The sequence below is a fragment of the Mustelus asterias genome, chromosome 14 (genome assembly GCF_964213995.1).
Source record: "Mustelus asterias chromosome 14, sMusAst1.hap1.1, whole genome shotgun sequence".
Lineage (NCBI taxonomy): Eukaryota > Metazoa > Chordata > Chondrichthyes > Carcharhiniformes > Triakidae > Mustelus > Mustelus asterias.
The window spans coordinates 106,206,885-106,229,232 of record NC_135814.1 but is presented as its reverse complement, the minus strand read 5'-3'; the positions used below and the strand labels follow the sequence as shown (position 1 = coordinate 106,229,232).

At 48.2% G+C, this 22,348-nt stretch overlaps 1 protein-coding gene across 1 annotated transcript; it reads left to right on the top strand.

The window, feature by feature from the left end:
- Positions 1–4,051: 4,051 nt before the first annotated feature.
- On the top strand, positions 4,052–20,622 carry LOC144503946 (secreted phosphoprotein 24-like). The gene is made up of 6 exons (XM_078229113.1): positions 4,052–4,234; positions 4,396–4,517; positions 11,462–11,584; positions 14,083–14,220; positions 18,785–18,835; positions 20,291–20,622. The coding sequence occupies exons 1-6, from the start codon at positions 4,180–4,182 to the stop codon at positions 20,447–20,449; spliced, it is 648 nt and encodes a 215-aa protein (XP_078085239.1). The 5' UTR covers positions 4,052–4,179; the 3' UTR covers positions 20,450–20,622.
- Positions 20,623–22,348: the final 1,726 nt, after the last annotated feature.

Here is a 22,348-nt window from a genome sequence, read left to right as displayed (position 1 = left end):
GCTCCGGTTTCCTCCCAAACTCCAAAGATGTGCAGTTTAGGTGGATTGGCCATGCTAAATTGCTCCTTCGTGTCAGGAGATTAGTGGGGTAAATACTCCTGGTTGCGGGGATAGGGCCTGGGTGGGATTGTTGTTGGCGCAGGCTTGATGGGCCAAATGGCCTCCTTCTACACTGTAGGGATTCTATCTCTGTCTTAAAAGAGAGACCTCTTATTTTTAAACTATGACCCCGAGTTCTAATTTCCCCCACGAGAAGAAGTATCCTCCAAACAGCCACCCTGTCGAGTGCCCTGAAGATCTTGCTGGAAGACATGAGTCAATTTTCCCAAGCTGACATACTTCATGTATGAGCCTCAACCTTGAGTATCATTGAGCCATTTGTCCATGTTAACGCCCCCTTGTGTTGGTGTTGATGTTCAAACATCATCAGCATAATGAACTTCCCACTGAGAATCTTGCTGGATCGGAACCCTCGTTAGTTTTTTTCATGTCCACCTTCCTGGGGCATGAGTCCCATTCTAATACCTCCCAGTGACAACCAAGTCAAGATAGCCTCAATATGGACATTTGGATTCTCAGAGATTCAACAGCACCTTAATCCATTGAAGGATCTCTGCTGAGAATGAGCTTTCAACACACAGTGCACGCACAGATCCAGAAAATTTTACAGCTCTCTGGAAAGGCATGCGAAGAGTAGTTTGATGATTCCTCTGCATTGTTGGGTCTGTCTGTGCAACTGAAAAGTTAAAGTAAAAGTTCATTCCTTAGTCACAAGTAGGCTTACATTAACACTGCAATGAAGTTACTGTGAAAATCCCCTAGTTGCCACACTCTGACGCCTGTTCGGGTTACACTGAGGGACAATTTAGCACGGCCAATGCACCCTAACCAGCACGTCTTTCGGACTGTGGGAGGAAACCGGAGCACCCGGAGGAAACCCACGCAGACACACGGAGAACATGTAGACTCCGCACAGACAATGACCCGAGCCGGGAATTGAACCCGGGTCCCTGGCGCTGTGAGACAGCTGTGCTAACCACTGTGCCACTGTGCCACCCTATCAGTGAACCAATATCAATGGCCAGTCATTTTGTTTCTGAAAAAGCCAATCTTGTCAGCCAAATAATAATGAAATTGCTGTCATAGCGCGGGATCCAGGAGCAGAGCTCATTCAGAATGATAGAGACCAGTATTAAAGAGAATGGGAAAAGAAACACGGGTTAAAAAGTTCTGGCGGAGGAACACAGGAAGAAGAAAACAACCCCCGTGTGGGTGAACATTACAGAGAGGGACAGAGCCACAGTGATGTGGAAAGGTCATTATGTGCCTGTGACATTTCACAAGATTAAACTTCTTATTCCAGCCACATTGTTGGAGATAGGCTGGGAAGGAAAGAGACAGAATCACCCTCAGTACTTCATCAGAGTGCAGCAGGTAAGCTGCCTTTAACAAGGTACCTCACAGTAGACTGGTACAAAAGGTGGAGTCACACGGGATCAGAGGAGAGCTGGCAAGATGGACACAGAACTGGCTTGGCCACAGACAGAGGGTAGCAGGAGAGGGGTGCTTTTCTGAATGGAAGACTGTGACTAGTGGTCACAGCCTTGCATTGTTTGTTCTTTGTTCTAATGTCCCAGTGAGATGTGTGCACAATCAGGAAAACTAGGGACAGTTAACAACAACACAAAGGAACAGCCCAGATCATAGAACATAGAACATAGAACATAGAATATAGAACATAGATCATAGAACATAGAACATAGATCATAGAATATAGAACATAGAACATAGAACAGTGCAGCACAGAACAGGCCCTTCGGCCCACGATGTTGTGCCGAGCTTTATCTGAAACCAAGATCAAGCTATCCCACTCCCTATCATCCTGGTGTGCTCCATGTGCCTATCCAATAACCGCTTAAATGTTCCTAAAGTTTCTGACTCCACTATCACTGCAGGCAGTCCATTCCACACCCCAACCACTCTCTGAGTAAAGAACCTACCTCGGACATCCTTCCTATGTCTCCCACCATGAACCCTATAGTTATGGCCCCTTGTAATAGCTCCATCCACTTATCTATCCCACTTAACTCATTGGAATCTAATGGTTAGACTAGGCACTCAGCACCGAGAGAGAGAGATAGCTTTCGGATCCCCAGTTTGTCCCAGATCAAACAAACTCTTACAGAAAAAATAATTCCGTGAAATATTAAAACCTTGGGGCGCAGGTTCTGATCTGGGACAAACTGGGGATCCGAAAGCTATCTCTCTCTCTCTCGGTGTTGAGTGTCTAGTCTAACCATTAGATTCCACTGAGTTAAGTGGGACAGTCTCGTGGTGTAGGCCACAGATCTGGTAACCCACAAACCGAGAGCAATGCTCTGGGGCCCTTGGCTTGTCCCACAATGAGAGACAGTAAAATTGTCCCGTGGCAAACACGGCTGAGCTTAAACACCTGCTCCACACCAGTCAGCTGCTCAGAAGTAACTTTAGGATGTCCTCTCCAAGAAGCCATCCCAGAAGGAAATACGAAAAGAACTTGGAAAATGACTGGTGCCGACCTGACGTGGTCCAGTATTCCTGGAAATGGAAGTCCAGTTCAGTTCGGAGCCGACTGTTCTCAGCTTCACTGCTTTTTCTGTTTGGTCGATGGTGTTTGGACCAACAACTCTTTAAATCAATTTCAGAAAATGTTCATTTCCTTCAACTTTTCATGACCACCAGATGTTTTGCACACAGCCCCTTAGAGCCACATGAAGTGTAGTTCCTGACTAGCACAGTGGCACAGTGGTTAGCACTGCTGCTTCATAGTACCAGGGAGCGGGGTTCGATTCCCAGCTTGGATCACTGTCTGTGTGGAGTTTGCACGTTCTCCCCGTGTCTGCGTGGGTTTCCTCCCACAATCCAAAGATGTGCAGGCTAGGTTGATTGGCCATGATAAATTGCCCCCCTTAGTGTCAGGGGGATTAGCAGGGTAAAAATGTAGGATTACGGAGATAGGACCTGGATGGGATTGTTGTCAGTGCAGGCCTGATGGGCCAAATGGCCTCCTCCTGCACTGCAGGATTCTATGTTGTAGGGATCATAAGACCATAAGACATAGGAGCAGAATTAGGCCACTCGGCCCATCGAGTCTTCTCTGCCATTCTATCATGGCTGATACTTTTCTCATCCCCATTCTCCTGCCTTTTCCCCATAACCCCAGATCCCCTTATTAATCAAGAACCTGTCTATCTCTGTCTTAAAGACACTCAATGACCTGGCCTCCACAGCCTTCTGCGACAAAGAGTTCCACAGATTCATCACTTTCTGGCTGAAGAAATTCCTCCTCATCTCTGTTTTAAAGGATCGTCCCTTTAGCCTGAGTCTGTGCCCTCCGGTTCTCGTAAGGTTCTAGTATCATGACAGCTAATCTGTGCTCAGCAAGATCCCACAAATAGTGACGTGGTAATGATCAGAGCATTTATTTTCATGAGTTGTTTGTGGGATAAATATTGGTCAGAATAATAAGGAATACTCCCCTGCTCTTCAAACTAATGCCGTGGGATCTTTTACATACACCCATCTCTCCGTGTCTGTGTGGGTTTCCTCCGGGTGCTCCGGTTTCCTCCCACAGTCTGAAAGACGTGCTGGTTAGGTGCATTGGCCATGCTACATTCTCCCTTAGTGTACCCGAACAGGCGCTGGAGTGTGGCAATTATGGGATTTTTACAGTAACTTCAGTGCAGTGTTAATGTAAGCCTACTTGTGACTAATAAATAAACTTTAAACACTTCCCTTTCACAAAATAAAGGTTCAGAAACAGCTGATAATCAACTGGAAAAAGATTCCATGCAATACAAAGAAAATAAGTCAGTAATATCTTTGTGCCTGTCCATTAACCGCGGGGTGACCATCTCCCTGTTATCATTTCCAATAAACAAATGCATTCAAACTCCACATTCTTTCCAAAAGTATTGAGTTGTTGAGATCATCAATTATCAGGCAGACAGAAAAATGATTTCACTCATTTAAATGTTGTGGTTTCAAAGTCTTTGAAACATTGGTTGTGAACACTGTGAGTCATTACTTGAAGGCATCGAAACGTATAAAAAGCAATCAAAGTATGAGGACCTCAGTGAGAGAGGGAGATAGAGTTATCATCCACAAGTGATTACAATCAAACCTCCTCACTCAAACAAGATGTGTTCTTTTTTGCTGATTCTTGCTGCATTGCAGACTCTTCGATTCTCGACTGGTATGTACTGAAATCATTCTCAAACTTTCAACTTTAGTTTTTAATTCAGATGGATCCTTTTTGCAAATATGGATGATATTTTTCAGGGAAAATGCAGGCTCTTTTTAATAAGGAAACACACAGTATTGGTGTCACCGTAACATTCTCCTGTTATTTTCCAGGGATCCCAGTGACTGATTTCACACCAATTGTGAATGATGCACTGAGGGAATCCATCCAGCAGCTGAACAGAAACACAGTCAGTGATTACCTGCTTGGGGCGACGAGTAGTGAGCTCCTATACGTAAGTATTATTTAATCTTAACGATCTCATTTACTCCACGTATCTCTCATTTTTTTATGTTGTTTAGTCAGCTCATGCATGCTCTAATTCTATCATTCATCCTGTTTCTGTCTCTGTCTCTCACTCGATTTCTGCCTCAAACACTTTCTTTCCCATCATGTCCTATTACCTCTCTCTCTCTCCTTCTGTCTTTTCCTTTTCAATTATCTCTTTACTATTTGTCCATCTTTTATCCCTCCTGTTGGAATAAATGTAATTTCTTTCCTCCCCTCTGACTCTCCCCGGACATTTCACTCTCTGTCTATCTTCCTGTTTCCCTTGTCTTTGGCTTTTGTCCGGACTGCTGGTTTTTTTTGTTCTATGGGATGCCTTGCTGAGGTAAGTGGATTGTCAGTGATCACGCGAATGGCACTGGGTTGGCCATGTCACTGCCCGGAACACTCTTGTGTCCAACGCGGACAATTGTAGGTTCAAATCCCACTCCAGAGATTCCAGCACAAGAATGTCAGCTGGTTGCTCCAATGCAGTGCTGAGGGAGGGCTGCACTGTTGGAGCTGCTTTCTTTCAGCTGCAACTCGATTCCCCCTCTCAGGGGATATTAAAGAGCCAATTGACTCGACTTTGGAGAAGACCAGGAAAGTTCTACTCACCAGCTTCAGATGAAAAGATCTCAGGCCTCCCGTGTCAGCGGGGACTGTCAGACCGGCACCTTCCCATCAACATTTGTGTGAGGCTTTGGTGCTGGTCAAAGAGGGCAGCAAGTGTTAAACATCCACCCATGTTCACCTCTCATCCATGTCCCACTGACCTGCCCTCACTCCCAGTTAAACAACACACTCGTGTCCTCGTTTGCAAACCCTTCCAACTGGCTCTCACACCTCACCCCACTCTATCTCTGTCATCTCCTCCAAACTCTCAACTCACCCCTCCCTATCTCTGTAATCTCCTCCAACCCCACACCTCACCCCTCCCTATCTCTGTAACCTCCTCCAACCCCACACCCCACCCCTCCCTATCTCTGTAACCTCCTCCAACCCCACACCTCACCCCTCCCTATCTCTGTAACCTCCTCCAACCCCACACCTCGCCCCTCCCTATCTCTGTAACCTCCTCCAACTCCTCACCCCTCACTATCTCTATAATCTCCTCCAAACTCACACCTCACCCCTCCCTATCTCTGTAACCTCCTCCAACCCCACACCTCACCCCTCCCTATCTCTGTAACCTCCTCCAACCCCACACCTCACACCTCCCTATCTCTGTAATCTCCTCCAACCCCTCACCCCTCACTATCTCTATAATCTCCTCCAAACTCACACCTCACCCTTCCCTATCTCTGTAACCTCCTCCAACCCCACACCTCACCCCCCCTATCTCTGTAACCTCCTCCAACCCCACACCTCACCCCTCCCTATCTCTGTAACCTCCTCCAACCCCACACCTCGCCCCCCCATCTCTGTAACCTCCTCCAACCCCACACCTCGCCCCACCCTATCTCTGTAATCTCCTCCAACCCCTCACCCCTCACTATCTCTATAATCTCCTCCAAACTCACACCTCATCCCTCCCCATCTCTGTAACCTTCTCCAACCCCACACCTCACCCCTCCCTATCTCTGTAACCTCCTCCAACCCCACACCTCACCCCTCCCTATCTCTGTAATCTCCTCCAACCCCACAGCTCACCCCTCCCTATCTCTGTAACCTCCTCCAACCCCACACCTCGCCCCCCCTATCTCTGTAACCTCCTCCAACCCCACACCTCGCCCCACCCTATCTCTGTAATATCCTCCAACCCCTCACCCCTCACTATCTCTATAATCTCCTCCAAACTCACACCTCACCCCTCCCTATCTCTGTAACCTACTCCAACCCCACACCTCACCCCTCCCTATCTCTGTAACCTCCTCCAACCCCACACCTCACCCCTCCCTATCTCTGTAATCTCCTCCAACCCCACACCTCACCCCTCCCTATCTCTGTAATCTCCTCCAACACAGTAAGAAGCCTCACAACTCCAGGTTAAAGTCCAACAGGTTTATTTGGCAGCAAAAGCCACTAGCTTTCGGAGCGCTACTCCTTCATCAGGTAAGTGGGAGTTCTGTTCACAAACAGGGCATATGAAGACACAAACTCAATTTACAAAATAATCGTTGGAATGCGAGTCTTTACAGGTAATCAAGTCTTAAAGGTACAGACAATGTGAGTGGAGAGAGCGTTAAGCACAGGTTAAAGAGATGTGTATTGTCTCCAGACAGGACAGTTAGTGAGATTTTGCAAGCCCAGGCAAGTCGTGGGGGTTACAGATAGCGTGACATGAATCCAAGATCCTGGTTGAGGCCGTCCTCATGTGTGCGGAACTTGGCTATCATTCTCTGCTCAGCGACTCTGCGTTGTCGTGTGTCATGAAGGCCGCCTTGGAGAACGCTTACCCGAAGATCAGACGCTGAATGCCCGTGACTGCTGAAGTGCTCCCCAACAGGAAAAGAACACTCTTGCCTGGTCATTGTCGAGTGGTGTTCATTCATCCATTGTCATAGCATCTGCATGGTCTCCCCATGCCTCGGGACATCCTTTCCTGTAGCATATCAGGTAGACAACGTTGGTCAAGTTGCAAGAGTATGTACCGTGTACCTGGTGGATGGTGTTCTCACTTGAGATGATGGCATCCGTGTCGATGATCCGGCACGTCTTGCAGAGGTTGCTGTGGCAGGGTTGTGTGGTGTCGTGGTCACTGTTCTCCTGAAGACTGGGTAGTTTGCTGCGGACAATGGTCTGTTTGAGGTTGTGTGGTTGACAACGCAGAGTCGCTGAGCAGAAACTGATAGCCAAGTTCCGCACACATGAGGACGGCCTAAACCGGGATCTTGGGTTCATGTCACACTATCTGTAACCCCCACAACTTGCCTGGGCTTGCAAAATCTCAGTAACTGTCCTGTCTGAAGACAATATACATCTCTTTAAACTGCGCTTAACCCTCTCTCCATTCACATTGTCTGTACCTTTAAGAATTGATTACCTGTAAAGACTCGCATTCCAACCAAAATTTTGTAAATTGAGTTTGTGTCTTTATATGCCCTGTTTGTGAACAGAACTCCCACTTACCTGACGAAGGAGCAGCGCTCCAAAAGCTAGTGGCTTTTGCTACCAAATAAACCTGTTGGACTTTAACCTGGTGTTGTGAGACTTGTTACTGTGTTTACCTCTGTTAACTTTAGGATAGTAATGGACAAGGATGAGTGCTGTCCTACGGGCAGGGTGCTAAATTGGGGGAAGGCTGACTACAGCCGGATTAGGTAGGAATTGGTGGATGTTGATTGGGAGAGGATGTTCGAGGGTAAGTCCGCGTCTGGCATGTGGGAGTCTTTTAAGGAACTATTGATAAGGCTGCAGGATAGGCATGTGCCTGTAAAAAGGAAAGATAGGAAAGGTAGGATTCGAGAGCATGGATAACCAGGGAAATTGAGGATCTGATTAAAATGAAAAGGGAGGTGTACGTTAAGTCCAGGCAACTGAAAACAGATGGAGCTCTGGAGGAATACAGAGAGAGTAGGAAAGATCTCAAACGGGGAGTTAGAAGGGCAAAAAGAGGTCACGAGATGTTCTTGGCAGGCAGGATTAAGGAGAATCCTAAGGCATTCTATTCATACGTTAGGAACAAAAGAGTTGTCAGGGAGAAAATCGGACCTCTCAGGGACAAAGGAGGGGAATTATGCTGAGAACCCAAGGGAATAGGGGAGATCCTAAATGAATACTTTGCATCGGTATTCACGAAGGAGAGGGGCGTGTTAACCGGGAGTGTCTCGGAGGGAGGTGTTGACCCGTTAGAGAAAATCTCCATTACAAGAGAGGAAGTGTTAGGTTTTTTAGGGAACATTAAAACTGACAAAGCCCCAGGGCCTGATGGCATCTATCCTCGACTGCTCAGGGAGACGAGAGGTGAAATTGCTGAGCCTCTGATGGAAATCTTTGTCGCTTCTTTGGACACGGGTGAGGTCCCTGAGGATTGGAGGATAGCGAATGTGGTCCCGTTGTTTAAGAAGGGTAGCAGGGATAACCCAGGAAATTATAGGCTGGTGAGCTTGACGTCCGTGGTAGGGAAGTTGTTGGAGAGGATTCTTAGAGACAGGATGTATGCGCATTTAGAACGGAACAATCTCATTAGTGACAGACAGCATGGTTTTGTAAGAGGGAGGTCGTGCCTTACAAATTTGGTGGAGTTTTTTGAGGAAGTGACAAAAACGGTTGAAGAAGGAAGGGCCGTGGATGTCGTCTATATGGATTTCAGTAAGGCATTTGACAAAGTCCCACATGGCAGGTTGGTTAAGAAGGTTAAGGCTCATGGGATACAAGGAGAAGTGGCTAGATGGGTGGAGAACTGGCTTGGCCATAGGAGACAGAGGGTAGTGGTCGAAGGGTCTTTTTCCGGCTGGAGGTCTGTGACCAGTGGTGTTCCGCAGGGCTCTGTACTGGGACCTCTGCTATTTGTGATATATATAAATGATTTGGAAGAAGGTGTAACTGGTGTAATCAGCAAGTTTGCGGATGACATGAAGATGGCTGGAATTGCGGATAGCGAAGAGCATTGTCGGGCAATACAGCAGGATATAGATAGGCTGGAAAATTGGGCGGAGAGGTGGCAGATGGAGTTTAATTCAGATAAATGCGAAGTGATGCATTTTGGAAGAAATAATGTAGGGAGGAGTTATACAATAAATGGCAGAGTCATCAGGAGTATAGAAACACAGAGGGACCTGGGTGTGCAAGTCCACAAATCCTTGAAGGTGGCAACGCAGGTGGAGAAGGTGGTGAAGAAGGCATATGGTATGCTTGCCTTTATAGGACGGGGTATAGAGTATAAAAGCTGGAGTCTGAAGATGCAGCTGCATAGAACGCTGGTCAGGCCACATTTGGAGTACTGCGTCCAGTTCTGGTCGCCGCACTACCAGAAGGACGTGGAGGCATTGGAGAGAGTGCAGAGAAGGTTTACCAGGATGTTGCCTGGTATGGAGGGTCTTAGCTATGAGGAGAGATTGGGTAGACTGGGGTTGTTCTCCTTGGAAAGACGGAGAATGAGGGGAGATCTAATAGAGGTATACAAGATTATGAAGGGTATAGATAGGGTGAACAGTGGGAAGCTTTTTCCCAGGTCGGAGGTGACGATCACGAGGGGTCACGGGCTCAAGCTGAGAGGGGCGAAGTATAACTCAGACATCAGAGGGACGTTTTTTACACAGAGGGTGGTGGGGGCCTGGAATGCGCTGCCAAGTAGGGTGGTGGAGGCAGGCACGCTGACATCGTTTAAGACTTACCTGGATAGTCACATGAGCAGCCTGGGAATGGAGGGATACAAACGATTGGTCTAGTTGGACCAAGGAGCGGCACAGGCTTGGAGGGCCGAAGGGCCTGTTTCCTGTGCTGTACTGTTCTTTGTTCTTTGTTCTTTGTACCCCAGTCCAAAGCCGGCATTTCCACATCATCTCCTCCAACCTCTCAACTCACCCCTCCCTATCTCTGTAATCTCCTCCAACCCCACACCTCACCCCTCCCTATCTCTGTAATCTCCTCCAACCCCACACCTCACCCCTCCCTATCTCTGTAATCTCCTCCAACCCCACACCTCACCCCTCCCTATCTCTGTAATCTCCTCCAACCCCACACCTCACCCCTCCCTATCTCTGTAATCTCCTCCAACCCCACACCTCACCCCTCCCTATCTCTGTAATCTCCTCCAACCCCACACCTCACCCCTCCCTATCTCTGTAATCTCCTCCAACCCCACACCTCACCCCTCCCTATCTCTGTAATCTCCTCCAACCCCACACCTCACCCCTCCCTATCTCTGTAATCTCCTCCAACCCCACACCTCACCCCTCCCTATCTCTGTAATCTCCTCCAACCCCACACCTCACCCCTCCCTATCTCTATAATCTCCTCCAACCCCTCACATTCCTGTGGCAGACGGACAGGAAAATTTCACCCCCTGTCTCAAATTCTGTTTGCGAATTATTCCCATGGAGCACCTATAACTGCGATAGAGGTGCTAGATAAATGCAAGTTGTTGTTATAAACTGATCGTTCTGATTCCTGCAGCTCAGACTCATCAACAAGTCAAACAAATGGCATCAACTTTGCAGCCTCACAAAACTAACCCTTCATTTAATTTGATTTGATTTAATTTGATTTGATTTGATTTGATTTATTATTGTTACATGTATTGGGATACAGTGAAAAGTATTGTTTCTTGCGCGCTAAACAGACAAAGCATATCGTTCATAGAGAAGGAAAGGAGAGAGTGCAGAATGTAGTGTTACTGTCATAGCTAGGGTGTAGAGAAAGATCAACTTAATGCGAGGTAGGTCCATTCAAAAGTCTGACAGCAGCAGGGAAGAAGCTGTTCTTGAGTCGGTTGGTACGTGACCTCAAACTTTTGATCTTTTTTCCAACGGAAGAAGGTGGAAGAGAGAATGTCCGGGGTGTGTGGAGTCCTTAATTATACTGGCTGCTTTGCTGAGGCAGCGGGAAGTGTAGACGGAGTCAATGGATGGGAGGCTGGTTTGAGTGATGGATTGGGCTACATTCACAACCTTTTGTAGTTTCTTGAGGTCTGGGGCAAAGCAGGAGCCAGACCAAGCTGTGATAGAACCAGAAAGAATGCTTTCTATGGTGCATCTGTAAAAGTTGGGGAGAGTTGTAGCTGACATGCCAAATTTCCTTAGTCTCCTGAGAAAGTAGAGGCATTGGTGGGCTTTCATAACTATAGTGTCGGTGTGGGAGGACCAGGACAGTGCTGTGTGAAGTTGAAGTGCTGTTTAGCTTGCAGAATAAATGATGCTGGATTGACAGAGTTTGTGGTCTGTGATTGTCTGGGTTCCTTTGATATTGTAATTAATCTGATTTATTCTTGAAGAACTCTGTTGATGAACTGCACATTTTATTTCCCAGGTTACTCCGACGGGGCCAAACGAGATGGAGGTGGATCTAAGATTTACTGCAAGGGAAACCCTGTGCCCCAAAACCGGTGGATTTGATTCTGAAAACTGCCAGCTGAACACTGACCCCTTAGCCGTGAGTACGGATAGTGCTGAGATAATCACCAGAAATAATGTGATGAAAGATAATGATATGTGATTTCAGTGGGAAGTGAAAGTGAGGGGAGTCTTGTACTCAGACAGGACACCCAGAATGGGGTTCAATCTCTCCCGTCTCATGACTTGGGCGAATGGTGCTTAGCACTGCTGCCTCACAGCACCAGGGACCCGGGCTTGGGTCACTGCCTGTGTGGAATTTGCACGTTCTCCCTGTGTCTGCGTGGGTTTCCTCCGGGTGCTCCGGATTCCTTCCATAGTCTGAAAAACGTGCTGGTTAGGTGCATTGGCCATGCTAAATTCTCCCTCAGTGTACCCGAACAGGCGCCAGAGTGCGGCGACTAGGGGATTTTCACAGTCACTTCATTGCTGTGTTAATGTAAGCCTACTTGTGACACTAATAAATAAACTTTAAACTTAAAACTTAAAATTTGCTGATTGCAGCCAGGAAACCAGTGATAAGACCACAGCTGGCTGCAGCTGGCCATGGTGTCCACAGCTGGCCATGGTGTCCACAGCTGGCCATGGTGTCCACAGCTGGCCATGATTTCCACAGTGTCCACAGCTGGCCATGGTGTCCACAGCTGGCCACTCCTGGTCATTCTCCTGGATGGGTCTGTATCCCACGTGTTGGAGACCAGGGTTACTCTCGTACCCAGCCCTGTTCATTTCTACCGCTAATTCTATCCACAGCTTCTGCCTGTTTTCCTCTCCTTGGCTCTTTTCCACCTTTAACTCTGCTTTTAGCTCACAATTTGCTTTTGTTTTCCTGTTTTAACTGGGTGGGGATGGCTAGTCGGAGACACGAGTCGCTGTAGACTGCCCTTTGGGCCAGCTGTGTAAATCCAGCTTCCAATCCTCTTACCCAATCACTCACCCCTACATCCCATCAAACCATCTCACCTCGCACCTTGTCACAATCCTGGACCGTCCTGTCACCTCCTTGTCCCTATCACATTCCTTCACACTTCACACTCAGTGATCCAGCCGAGAAAATTCCCCTCCTCCACTCCACTCTGCACTCCCCCTCACTCCTCACAGAGTGGGTGTCATGAGGTCAGAGGCCTCACCCTCAACTCCCTTCACTCATCCCTCCACACTCTCATCCTCCTCCCCCTCCTCTTCTCTTTCCCTCAAAGATGTTTTTTGATCTGCTTTGAAAAGTCAACAATTCTGTTACAAATTATTCTATAAAATAATTTCGCTTTTACCACCTCTGAAATGGGGGCGGGTTCGTGGAGGAGAGTCAGAGAGACAGAGAGAAGCAGAGACGGTGGTTTTACCGACAAACTGAGGGATGAAGAAAAGACCGAGGGAGGAACATTCAACAAGATCACCGTTCATCAGAATCTGACTCTGAGGGGAATGGACGGATATGGGGAGAGACTGGGGAATAGAGGGATATCGGGAGCGGGGGAGAGACTGGGGAATAGAGGGATATGGGGAGAGACTGGGGAATAGAGGGATATGGGGAGAGACTGGGGAATAGAGGGATATGGGGAGAGACTGGGGAATAGAGGGATATGGGGAGAGACTGGGGAATAGAGGGATATGGGGAGTGGGGAATAGAGGAATATGGGGAGCGGGGAGAGACTGTGGAATAGAGGGATATGGGGAGTGGGGAGAGACTGTGGAATAGAGGGATATGGAGAGCGGGGGAGAGACTGGGGAATAGAGGGATTTGGGGAGCGGGGGGGAGACTGGGGAATAGAGGGATATGGGGAGCGGGGGAGAGACTGGGGAATAGAGGGATATGGGGAGTGGGGAGAGACTGTGGAATAGAGGGATATGGAGAGCGGGGGAGAGACTGGGGAATAGAGGGATATGGGGAGTGGGGAGAGACTGTGGAATAGAGGGATATGGAGAGCGGGGGAGAGACTGGGGAATAGAGGGATTTGGGGAGCGGGGGGGAAACTGGGGAATAGAGGGATATGGAGAGCGGGGGAGAGACTGGGGAATAGAGGGATATGGGGAGCGGGGAGAGACTGGGGAATAGAGGGATATGGGGAGCGGGGGGGAGACTGGGGAATAGAGGGATATGGGGAGTGGGGAGAGACTGGGGAATCGAGGGATATGGGGAGTGGGTTGGGAATGGGGAATAGAGGGATATGGAGAGCGGGTTGGGAATGGGGAATCGAGGGATATGGGGAGCGGGTTGGGAATTGGGAATGGAGGGATATGGGGAGCGGGTTGGGAATTGGAAATAGAGGGATATGGGGAGCGGGTTGGGAATGGGGAATAGAGGGATATGGGGAGTGGGTTGGGAATTGGGAATAGAGGGATATGGGGAGCGGGTTGGGAATTGGGAATAGAGGGATATGGGGAGTGGGGGTGACTGGTGTTGAAGTGGAAGGTTAGCCCTGATCATACTGAATAACCAAGCAGTCTCGAGGGCCTGTGGTCGCCTCCCATCTCTCATTCTCAGCCTGGTAAACTCCAATTGCTTCAAGTGAACTGGACCTTATTTTGTTCCTGCAGAAAATGGCCACGTGTCGCAGCAGTGTCAGCTACTCCTTTGGTGCGGTTGTCGATATTTATCTCCAGTGTATGGACAGCAGAGACAGAATTCTGGGTAGCAGCAGCAGCGAGTCTGCATCCTTCGAAAGCAGTGAAGAGGTAATCTTTCACTTTCAGCTGCTGGTTTATTGGGAATCCCACTCGCTGGGATTTCTGACGGACGGAAGAAAGTTTGCAATTGATTGGGTCCAGAACAGCTGCTTCTTCTGATTGGCCTTTCCTTAATCATTGGAACCCAGACTTGTCCAATTGGCCAAGGTTTGAGTCAGGTCCCGGGGTTCAACTCGATTTCAGGCAAACCTTAAATTCAAAGTCTTTACAATTATTCCAAGTTAATTATTTAAATATTCATTTAGAAATTTTAAATGTGTAAGAGACACTGCTGTCAAAGCTTTTCACCTTGCATTCAACAGGACAGATGCAAGAATGCCAAATTTCCAAGGGAGCAACAATTTACACTGCATGAGGAAAGGGCACTGATTGTTTGGCAAGTTGGCTTTGATTGGTTGAGGCCTTGCCATGGAGAATGCACCAGGGAACCATTGAATCGCGCACACTTTTGTTTAATTAAAAAAATATGACGCAAAGCCTGGATGTGTTCCTTTTGCCTGTCGAGGACAGGTCCCTATGCATGAATATATGGTTAGCACTGTTGCCTCACAGCACCAGATACCAGGGTTCAGTTCCGGCCTCGGGTCACTGTCTGTGTGGAGTTTGCACATTCTCCCCATGTCTGCGTGGGTTTCCTCCAGGTGCTCCAGTTTCTTCCCACAGTCCACAGATGTACAGGTTAGGTGGGTTGGCCATGCTAAATTGCTCCTTAGTGTCCCAAGATATGTAAATTAGGGGGATTAGCAGAGTAAATACTTGGGGATTCGGGGATGGGGCCTGGGTAAAATGCTCTGTCAGAGTTGTTCTAGACTCAATGGGCTGAATGGCCTCCTTCTGCACTGTAGGGATTCTATGATTTCTATGAAAACAGGCTAAGACTGGCAATCTCATTATAATATTTAAATTGCCAGTGCACCTCGTGTGAATTGGCTGCTTACCTGCCCCCATACCCCACCTCACTGGGCAGGTTGCAGTGGGTCGGGTACGTGTTTGAGGTTTTACCTCACCAGAACTCAGTGTTTGTGGGGGTTCAGAGGCCCCCCATCATTAGAGCCAGCAATGGATACAGTGCATGGGTCGGGGAAAGGAGGGGAACCAATCATTTATCTAAACAAACCCCATGTGTCTTATGAGAGGAATATTTTCATGTTGCCATCCAAGGATTCTCAAGTCAAGTATGGGCCAAGTGCTGGTAAATGGTGTTAGGTGGGGGGTCAGGTATTTCCCACGTGTCGGTGCAGGCTCGATGGGCCCAAGGGCCTCCTCTGCACTGTATGATTGCCTGATTCTAAGTATACCCCAGGCTTGAGATAGAGCAAAGCTGCTTCTTGTTTTGCCTCCACTCCAGCCTTGGGGAATAGACTTCTTCTCTCAATGTCACACTGCCATTTCTCACAATTGTTGTGGGATCTTACTGTGCAGTGTTACAGCTTCTGGCTGATTTATATTGAAGTTTTCCGCTGCATTGTCAATTGTTGATCACTTTAAGAAGTACAGGAGGGGGTTCTCAAACCCAGCAACCTCGAGACTGAGTCTGTGCCAGAATCTTGCTGCTAATCAGAATCTCAGTTCAATGACTAGAGGGTAAGTGGGATTATGAGAATCATTTCCTTTAGGCGGATGAATTTACACGGTCTGGAAGCTTCCGGATCTGTGATTCTCCTGTACATGAATCTTTGTGCAGCATCACAAGCACTGCCTCCATTACAGAAACACTGAGTTTACACTTGGACTCGATTCCCGGGTCTTATTTATTTATCACCCAAAAATATCCAATCTGATCCGGAGTCAATACATCGACAACAGCACCTCCATCACCAGGTGTGGGGTCCTGGCCAGAATTCCCCGGCCGTTCACACCCCACCAGCGCTGCCAATGAGGAAGAAATCCCAGAGAATCCCACCAGTGTGAATGGCCAGAGAATCCCAGCCCTGATCCCAAAGGAGCTGCTGGATTATCTTGGGATTCTGGTGAGTCAGATTGATGTGCATGATGGTTAAAATGGTCCTGCTTTCAGAGAGCGGGATGTGAAGAAACTTAACCTGTACCACAGCAAGAATATGGCCAGAATTCTCCAGCCATTGGCGCCGGCAGGATTCTCTGGTCCCGCCGACAGTGCATTCCTGCCCGTGGGTTACCCAGAGATATGGGGTGATATCTCTGGGAAATTGGTGGTTACCACTGCAGCCTCACAGCACCAGGGACCTGGGTTCGATTCCTGGCTTGGGTCACTGTCTGTGCGGACTCTGCATGTTCTCCCCGTGTCTGCATGGGTTTCCTCCGGGTGCTCGGGTTTCCTCTCACGGTCTGAAAGACGTGCTGGTTAGGGTGCATTGGCCGTGCTAAATTCCCCCTCAGTGTATCCAAACAGGTGCCGGAGTGTGGCAACTCGGGGATTTTCACAGTGACTACATTGCAGGGTTAATGTAAGCCTACTTGTGACACTAATAAATAAACTTTAAAACTTTCCCTTCGGGTGCTCCAGTTTCCTCCCACACTCCGAAGATGTGCGAGTTATTTGATTTGATTTGATTTATTATTGTCACATGTATTAACATACAGTGAAAAGTATTGTTTCTTGCGCGCTATACAGACAAAGCATACCGTTCATAGAGAAGGAAATGAGAGTGCACAATGTAGTGATACAGTCATAGCTAGGGTGTAGAGAAAGATCAACTTAATATGAAATATGTCCATTCAAAAGTCTGACAGCAGCAGGGAAGAAGCTGTTCTTGAGTCGGTTGATGCGTGACCTCAAAGTTTTGTATCTTTTTCCTGAAGGAAGAAGGTGGAAGAGAGAATGTTCCGGGGTGTGTGGGGTCCTTAATTATGTTGGCCGCTTTGCCGAGGCAGCGGGAAGTGTAGACAGAGTCAATGGATGGGAGGCTGGTTTGTGTGATGGATTGGGCTACATTCTCGACCTTTTGTAGTTCCTTGCCGTCTTGGGAAGAGCAGGAGCCATACCAAGCTGTGATACAACCAGAAAGAATGCTTTCTGTAGTACATCTGTAAAAGTTGGTGAGTGTTGTAGCTGACATGCCAAATTCTCTTAGTCTTCTGAGAAAGTAGAGGCGTTGGAGAGCTTTCTTAATTTTCGTGTCGGCATGGGGGGGACCAGGACAGGTTGTTGGTGATCTGGATACCTAAAAACTTGAAGCTCTCGACCCTTTCTACTTCGTCCCCATGGGTCTAGATAGGGGTTAATCAGTCAGGTTGATTGGCCATGCTAAAATTGCCCCTTAGTGTCAGGGGGACGAGCTAGGGTGAATGCATGGGGTTATGGGGATAGGGCCTGGGTGGGATTGTGGTTGGTACAGACTCTATGGGCTGAATGGCCTCCTTCTGCACTGTAGGATTCTATGATTCTATGATCCCATTGACAGCAGCGGGATTGGGCAATCCCACTGCCAGCGAACAGCACGCTGCCTTCCACCGGCGGGAAACACACGGTCGGGAGGCCAGAGAATCTTACCCAATAAGACCATAAGATGTGGGAGCAGAAGTAGGCCATTCAGCCCATCGAGTCTGCTCAGCCATTCAATGGGATCATGACTGATCTGATGTGATAATCCCCCAACTCCACCTTCCCGCCTTATCCCCATGGCCCTGGATTCTCCCTGACTGATTAAAGAGGCTCAGGTGCAGGAATAGAATGATGCGGAGCTGACAAGACTCCACTTGACCCATCCCAATGTTTTCTCAATACTCTCAGTCACAATTATGGAGGAAAGCTCCCACTGGGTTTGAGGGGTCAGTGGGGAACAGCTTTGCTGAAATTCGTTTGAAGGCACCTTTTGAATGGACCTTTGAAAAGTGGGGGGAATATTTGCATTTTCCCTGGGGGAGAATTCACAAATTACCTCTGGGACCAGGTCAACAAAATTAGCAATAACAGCAATCTGTTTGTTTGGTACCATTAGTGTCATAAAATGCCCCAATAAGGCACGTCACAGGGGCATTACAAAACAAAGTCTGATAGCGCACCAAGCAAGAAGATAGTGGGACAAGTAGGTTTGACAGGGTGTCTGAAAGGAGAAGAGAGAGGTAGAGAGGTTTGAGGACGGAATTCCAGAGGTTGGAGCCGAAGGCAGCCGGCCACGGAATCAGAGCGGGCGAGGGGCGAACAACGGGAATGTCCACTGACCTCGGGTGGGAATTTCTGGTCTCGCTCGAGCCAGGCCGTTAAAATCCCATCCAGGAACTCCAATGGAAGAGTGGTTACAATCGGGAGTGTTCAAGAGGCCAGCATGAATAAGATGCCTTGTGTCAGTAATTCAGGAATAGTTACTCAGGAGGGTGTAAGGCTGTGATGCGCACAGAACTCACAACCAGCTTCATTCCCCAGGTTCAAAACCTGTTGTTGTTTATTTATTAGTGTCACAAGTAGGCTGACATTAACACTGCAATGAAGTTACTGTGAAAACCGGCTGATTAATTTATATTTAAATTTCCTCTCGTTCAATCCTGCACTGAAGAGTTTCCCTTCGCAGCAGGGTTTGTGCAGCTTTGAATGGGACGACTTACATTCACACTCATGATTGTTTTATTCCAGATACGATACCAAATGCGGCGCCCAAGGTTCCAGGATGAACGTTATTCATCAGTAAGTCTTGAAGACTGTTCAAAATAATACATGCAGCACATTTTGTTATTCATTGCTAGGATGTGGGTGTCGCTGGCTGGGCCAGCACTTATTGCCCATCCCTAGTTGCCCCTTGAACTGAGTGTCTCACTCAGCCATTTCAGAGGGCAGTTGAGAGTCAACCACATTGCTGTGGCTCTGGAGTCACATGTAGGCCAGACCGGGTAAGGACGGCAGATTTCCTTCCCTGAAGGACATTAGTGAACCAGCTGGGTTTTTCCGACAATCGACAATGGTTTCATGGTCATCAGTAGATTCTTAATTCCAGATTTTTTTTTAATGCCGTGGTGGGATTCGAACCCGAGTCCCCAGAACATTAGCTGAGCTTCTGGGTTAATAGTCGACGAGGCCATCATCACCTCCCCTTAAGATGGGGATTGAGTAATGGTGACAGTTCCTGTCTAAAGTTGATTTTTTTCCCTGCTGGGATGTCCAAGGGTTGAGGAACAGAGTATCTGCCCTCCCTAAGGCGAGTGGGGGAACGGGGAACAGGGTGGAAAGGTGCTTGGTGGGACCCAATGTAAGATGAGTGGGGAACAGCTGGGAGTACCACGCAGTTTGACACAGGAAAGCCCCTGGGCCGCTAGGATTGAATAGGTGCTTTCACATTGATCTGCTGTGCTGTTATCCCGAATCTGCAGCTCCGTTGATGATAATAGACAGGAATACTGGGAGGGGAGTTTAACAGGAGCCGACACAATGCTTGCTAATGAGGAAGGTGAATTTCTACCCACCGTGCTGCCACGGCGTGAGTTCCATTCACCTGGAAATCTGGGACAGGTGACGGCCGAGACCCCTTCCAGAGAAAATATCAGTGATGCCCACATCCCATGAGAGAAGGAAAAGAAAAGAGAAGTTTTCTAGCCACTTTGTTCTCTCTTGAGTTCGTGGTGGGACCCCACCCCAACACCCCCCCCAACCTGTGGCCTCTCGCTAGAACAGCAACCCCCAATAAACCCCAAATGACCTGGATTCAGTTTGTTCAATATGAAGGAGCCATCCCACAAATGATTATAGATCGTGTCAGATGTCACTCTCTCACCTGTCATCCCCCTATCTGTTGGCTTGCCAGTCCTTAGGGGGCACGCACTGAAGGTGAGAGGGGGAAAGTACAAAGGAGATGCGAGGGGCAGGTTTTTTTACACAGAGTGGTGGGTGTCTGGAACGCGCTGCCAGGGGTGGTGGTGGAGGCAGATACGATAGGGGTGTTTAAGGGGTTTTTAGATAAGCTCATGAATATGCAAAGACTCGAGGGACACGGAGCAAGGGCAGGCAGAAGGGATTAGCTTAATTTGGCGTCATGTTCGGCACAACATGCAGGGCCTGTCCCTGTGCTGTACTGTTCTCTGTTCTTAAAATGACACAGTTAGTAAACTGCAAGAGTTTGGAAGTTAAATTCTCTTTGTTCTCCGCTAGGTTAACTGGGATTCCCAGAACGAACAGCAATTTCCTCAGAACCAGGTGAATGATTTTGTTTCGAGGAAGCCTGCCGCCCAGCGTAGAAACCCAAGCCGACGATTAACCTCCAGGAACAAGCCTCATCGTAAACAGGATGCGAATTCTGTGGCAGAGTAAAGCGTGATCAGAGGTGGCAGAGTACAAACCCTGATCATTGCGTTGCTTTAAAATAGAAGCTTTGCAATCTAGAATGTTCTTTCCTGTGTCTTTAATTCTGCGATTTGTAACCACGGCCTCTTTCTAGCTGTACAAGAAGTTGAAATCATAGCAATAAAGCAAGCTGATTGGTGTGTGGGTTGTCCAGCCTTGGATCTGTGGTATCTCAGCAACCTGCCATTGCTCGAAAAAAACGATCCCATCCTTTTCCAAAGAATGCTTGCAAGAGAACCAGTTCCGGTGTTTAAATTTCTGAAAGATTCCTCACAGAATGTAGTCACATGGAGAGAGTTTTGCCAGATTGTGTTTAGGGTTTGTGGTCTGTTGTACAGTGAGTCCGTGCAAGCTTTTGGACTGGTTCTTGTCAGTTGAGAGGCTCAGAGGAGAATGTTCCAGATAATTTCCATTTTTAACAATTCTTATCCTTATTTTCAAATCCCTCCATGTCCTCACCACCCTCCCTAGCATTGGCCCATCGAACACCCGCCATCTCTGTCATCTCCTCCAGCCAGGTCACAGTAACTTCATTGCTGTGTTAATGTAGGCCTACTTGTGACACTCATAAATAAACTTTCAATGAGTTCCCTCTCTGAGATCTCTGCATTTATCAGATCCTGGTTCGGATTTTGCCATCGATGGCCGTGCCTTCAGCTCCATGTGGGCCTGAAGCTCTGGAATTTCCTCCCTGACCCCTTCGCCTCTCTCTCACTCCTTTAAACCCTGGGCAAGAATTTGATCACCAGGCTGATTATTCCCTTCAGTGAATCCGTGTCAAATTGTGTTTTATAATTCCTCAGTGAAACCTGTGAAATGCTTTGTGTTAAAGATGCTCTGCAGAGTCACAGAATTACAAAACAGTTGGGGTGCAGGAGGAGGCCATTTGGCCCAAAGTGCCTGTACCTGTTCTCCAAATGAACACGATGACTTAGTTCCATTCCCCTGCCTTTACCCTGTTAACTCTGCACATTTCATTCAAATAATCACCTAACGCACTCTTCAATGCCTCAGTTGAACCTGCCTCCACCACAGGAGAAGTTTCCTCTCACATTTGTTTCTTTCGCAAATCATCTAAAATCTGTGTCCCTCTCATTCTCGATCCTTTTGCGAGCGGGAACAGTTTCTCCCTCTCTACTCTGTCCAGCCCCCTCATGGTTCTGAACTTCTTCATCAATTGTGGTTCTGGTTGTTGTTCGGGCCGAGGTTTTTCTGTATTTTTTGCCCCTCTCAGGAGATGACGTAGTTGTGTGTGTGGGAAGAGGAAGTGTGTAAAGTTTAAAGTTTATTTATTAGTGTCACAAGTAGGCTTACATTCACACCACAATGAAGTTACTGTGAAAATGCCCAGTCACCACACTCTGGCGCCTGTTCGGGTACACTGAGGGAGAATTTAGCACGGCCAGTGCACCTAACCAGCACGTCTTTTGGACTGTGGGAGGAAATCGGAGCACCCGGAGGAAACCCACGCAGAAACAGGGAGAATGTGCAGACTCCACACAGACAGTGACCCAAGCCGGGAATTGAACCCGGGTCCCTGGCGCTGTGAGGCAGTAGTGCTAACCACTGTGCTACCCACAGTGGAATGGAAGTCACTGCGGGCAAAATTTTACAGGCACCCTTTACAGGTGGGCTTGTGGGTGGGCTTGTGGGTGGGGAGTGGTGGGAGCCCAGAATATCCCTCCAGGTGGCCTACCCTTGGCCTATTGACCCTGTGCTTGAGGTGTCAGGAATTATATGGAGGCGGGGGGTTGAGGCCCACCCACCCTCAGCCCAAGTGAGGTCTGAATTACGTGAGGGCCAACTCATACCTGTCTGTAATTTGGAGGCTGGTGGAAGGAGGTCAGGGACAGGGATGATGCTGGC

Excerpts from the sequence above, each read along its gene's own strand:
- LOC144503946 (XM_078229113.1), top strand. The coding sequence starts at position 4,180 with ATGTGTTCTTTTTTGCTGATTCTTGCTGCATTGCAGACTCTTCGATTC. Across the intron at positions 11,585-14,082 it reads TGAACACTGACCCCTTAGCC|AAAATGGCCACGTGTCGCAG; the intron begins GTGAGTACGGAT and ends TTGTTCCTGCAG. Across the intron at positions 14,221-18,784 it reads CCTTCGAAAGCAGTGAAGAG|ATACGATACCAAATGCGGCG; the intron begins GTAATCTTTCAC and ends GTTTTATTCCAG.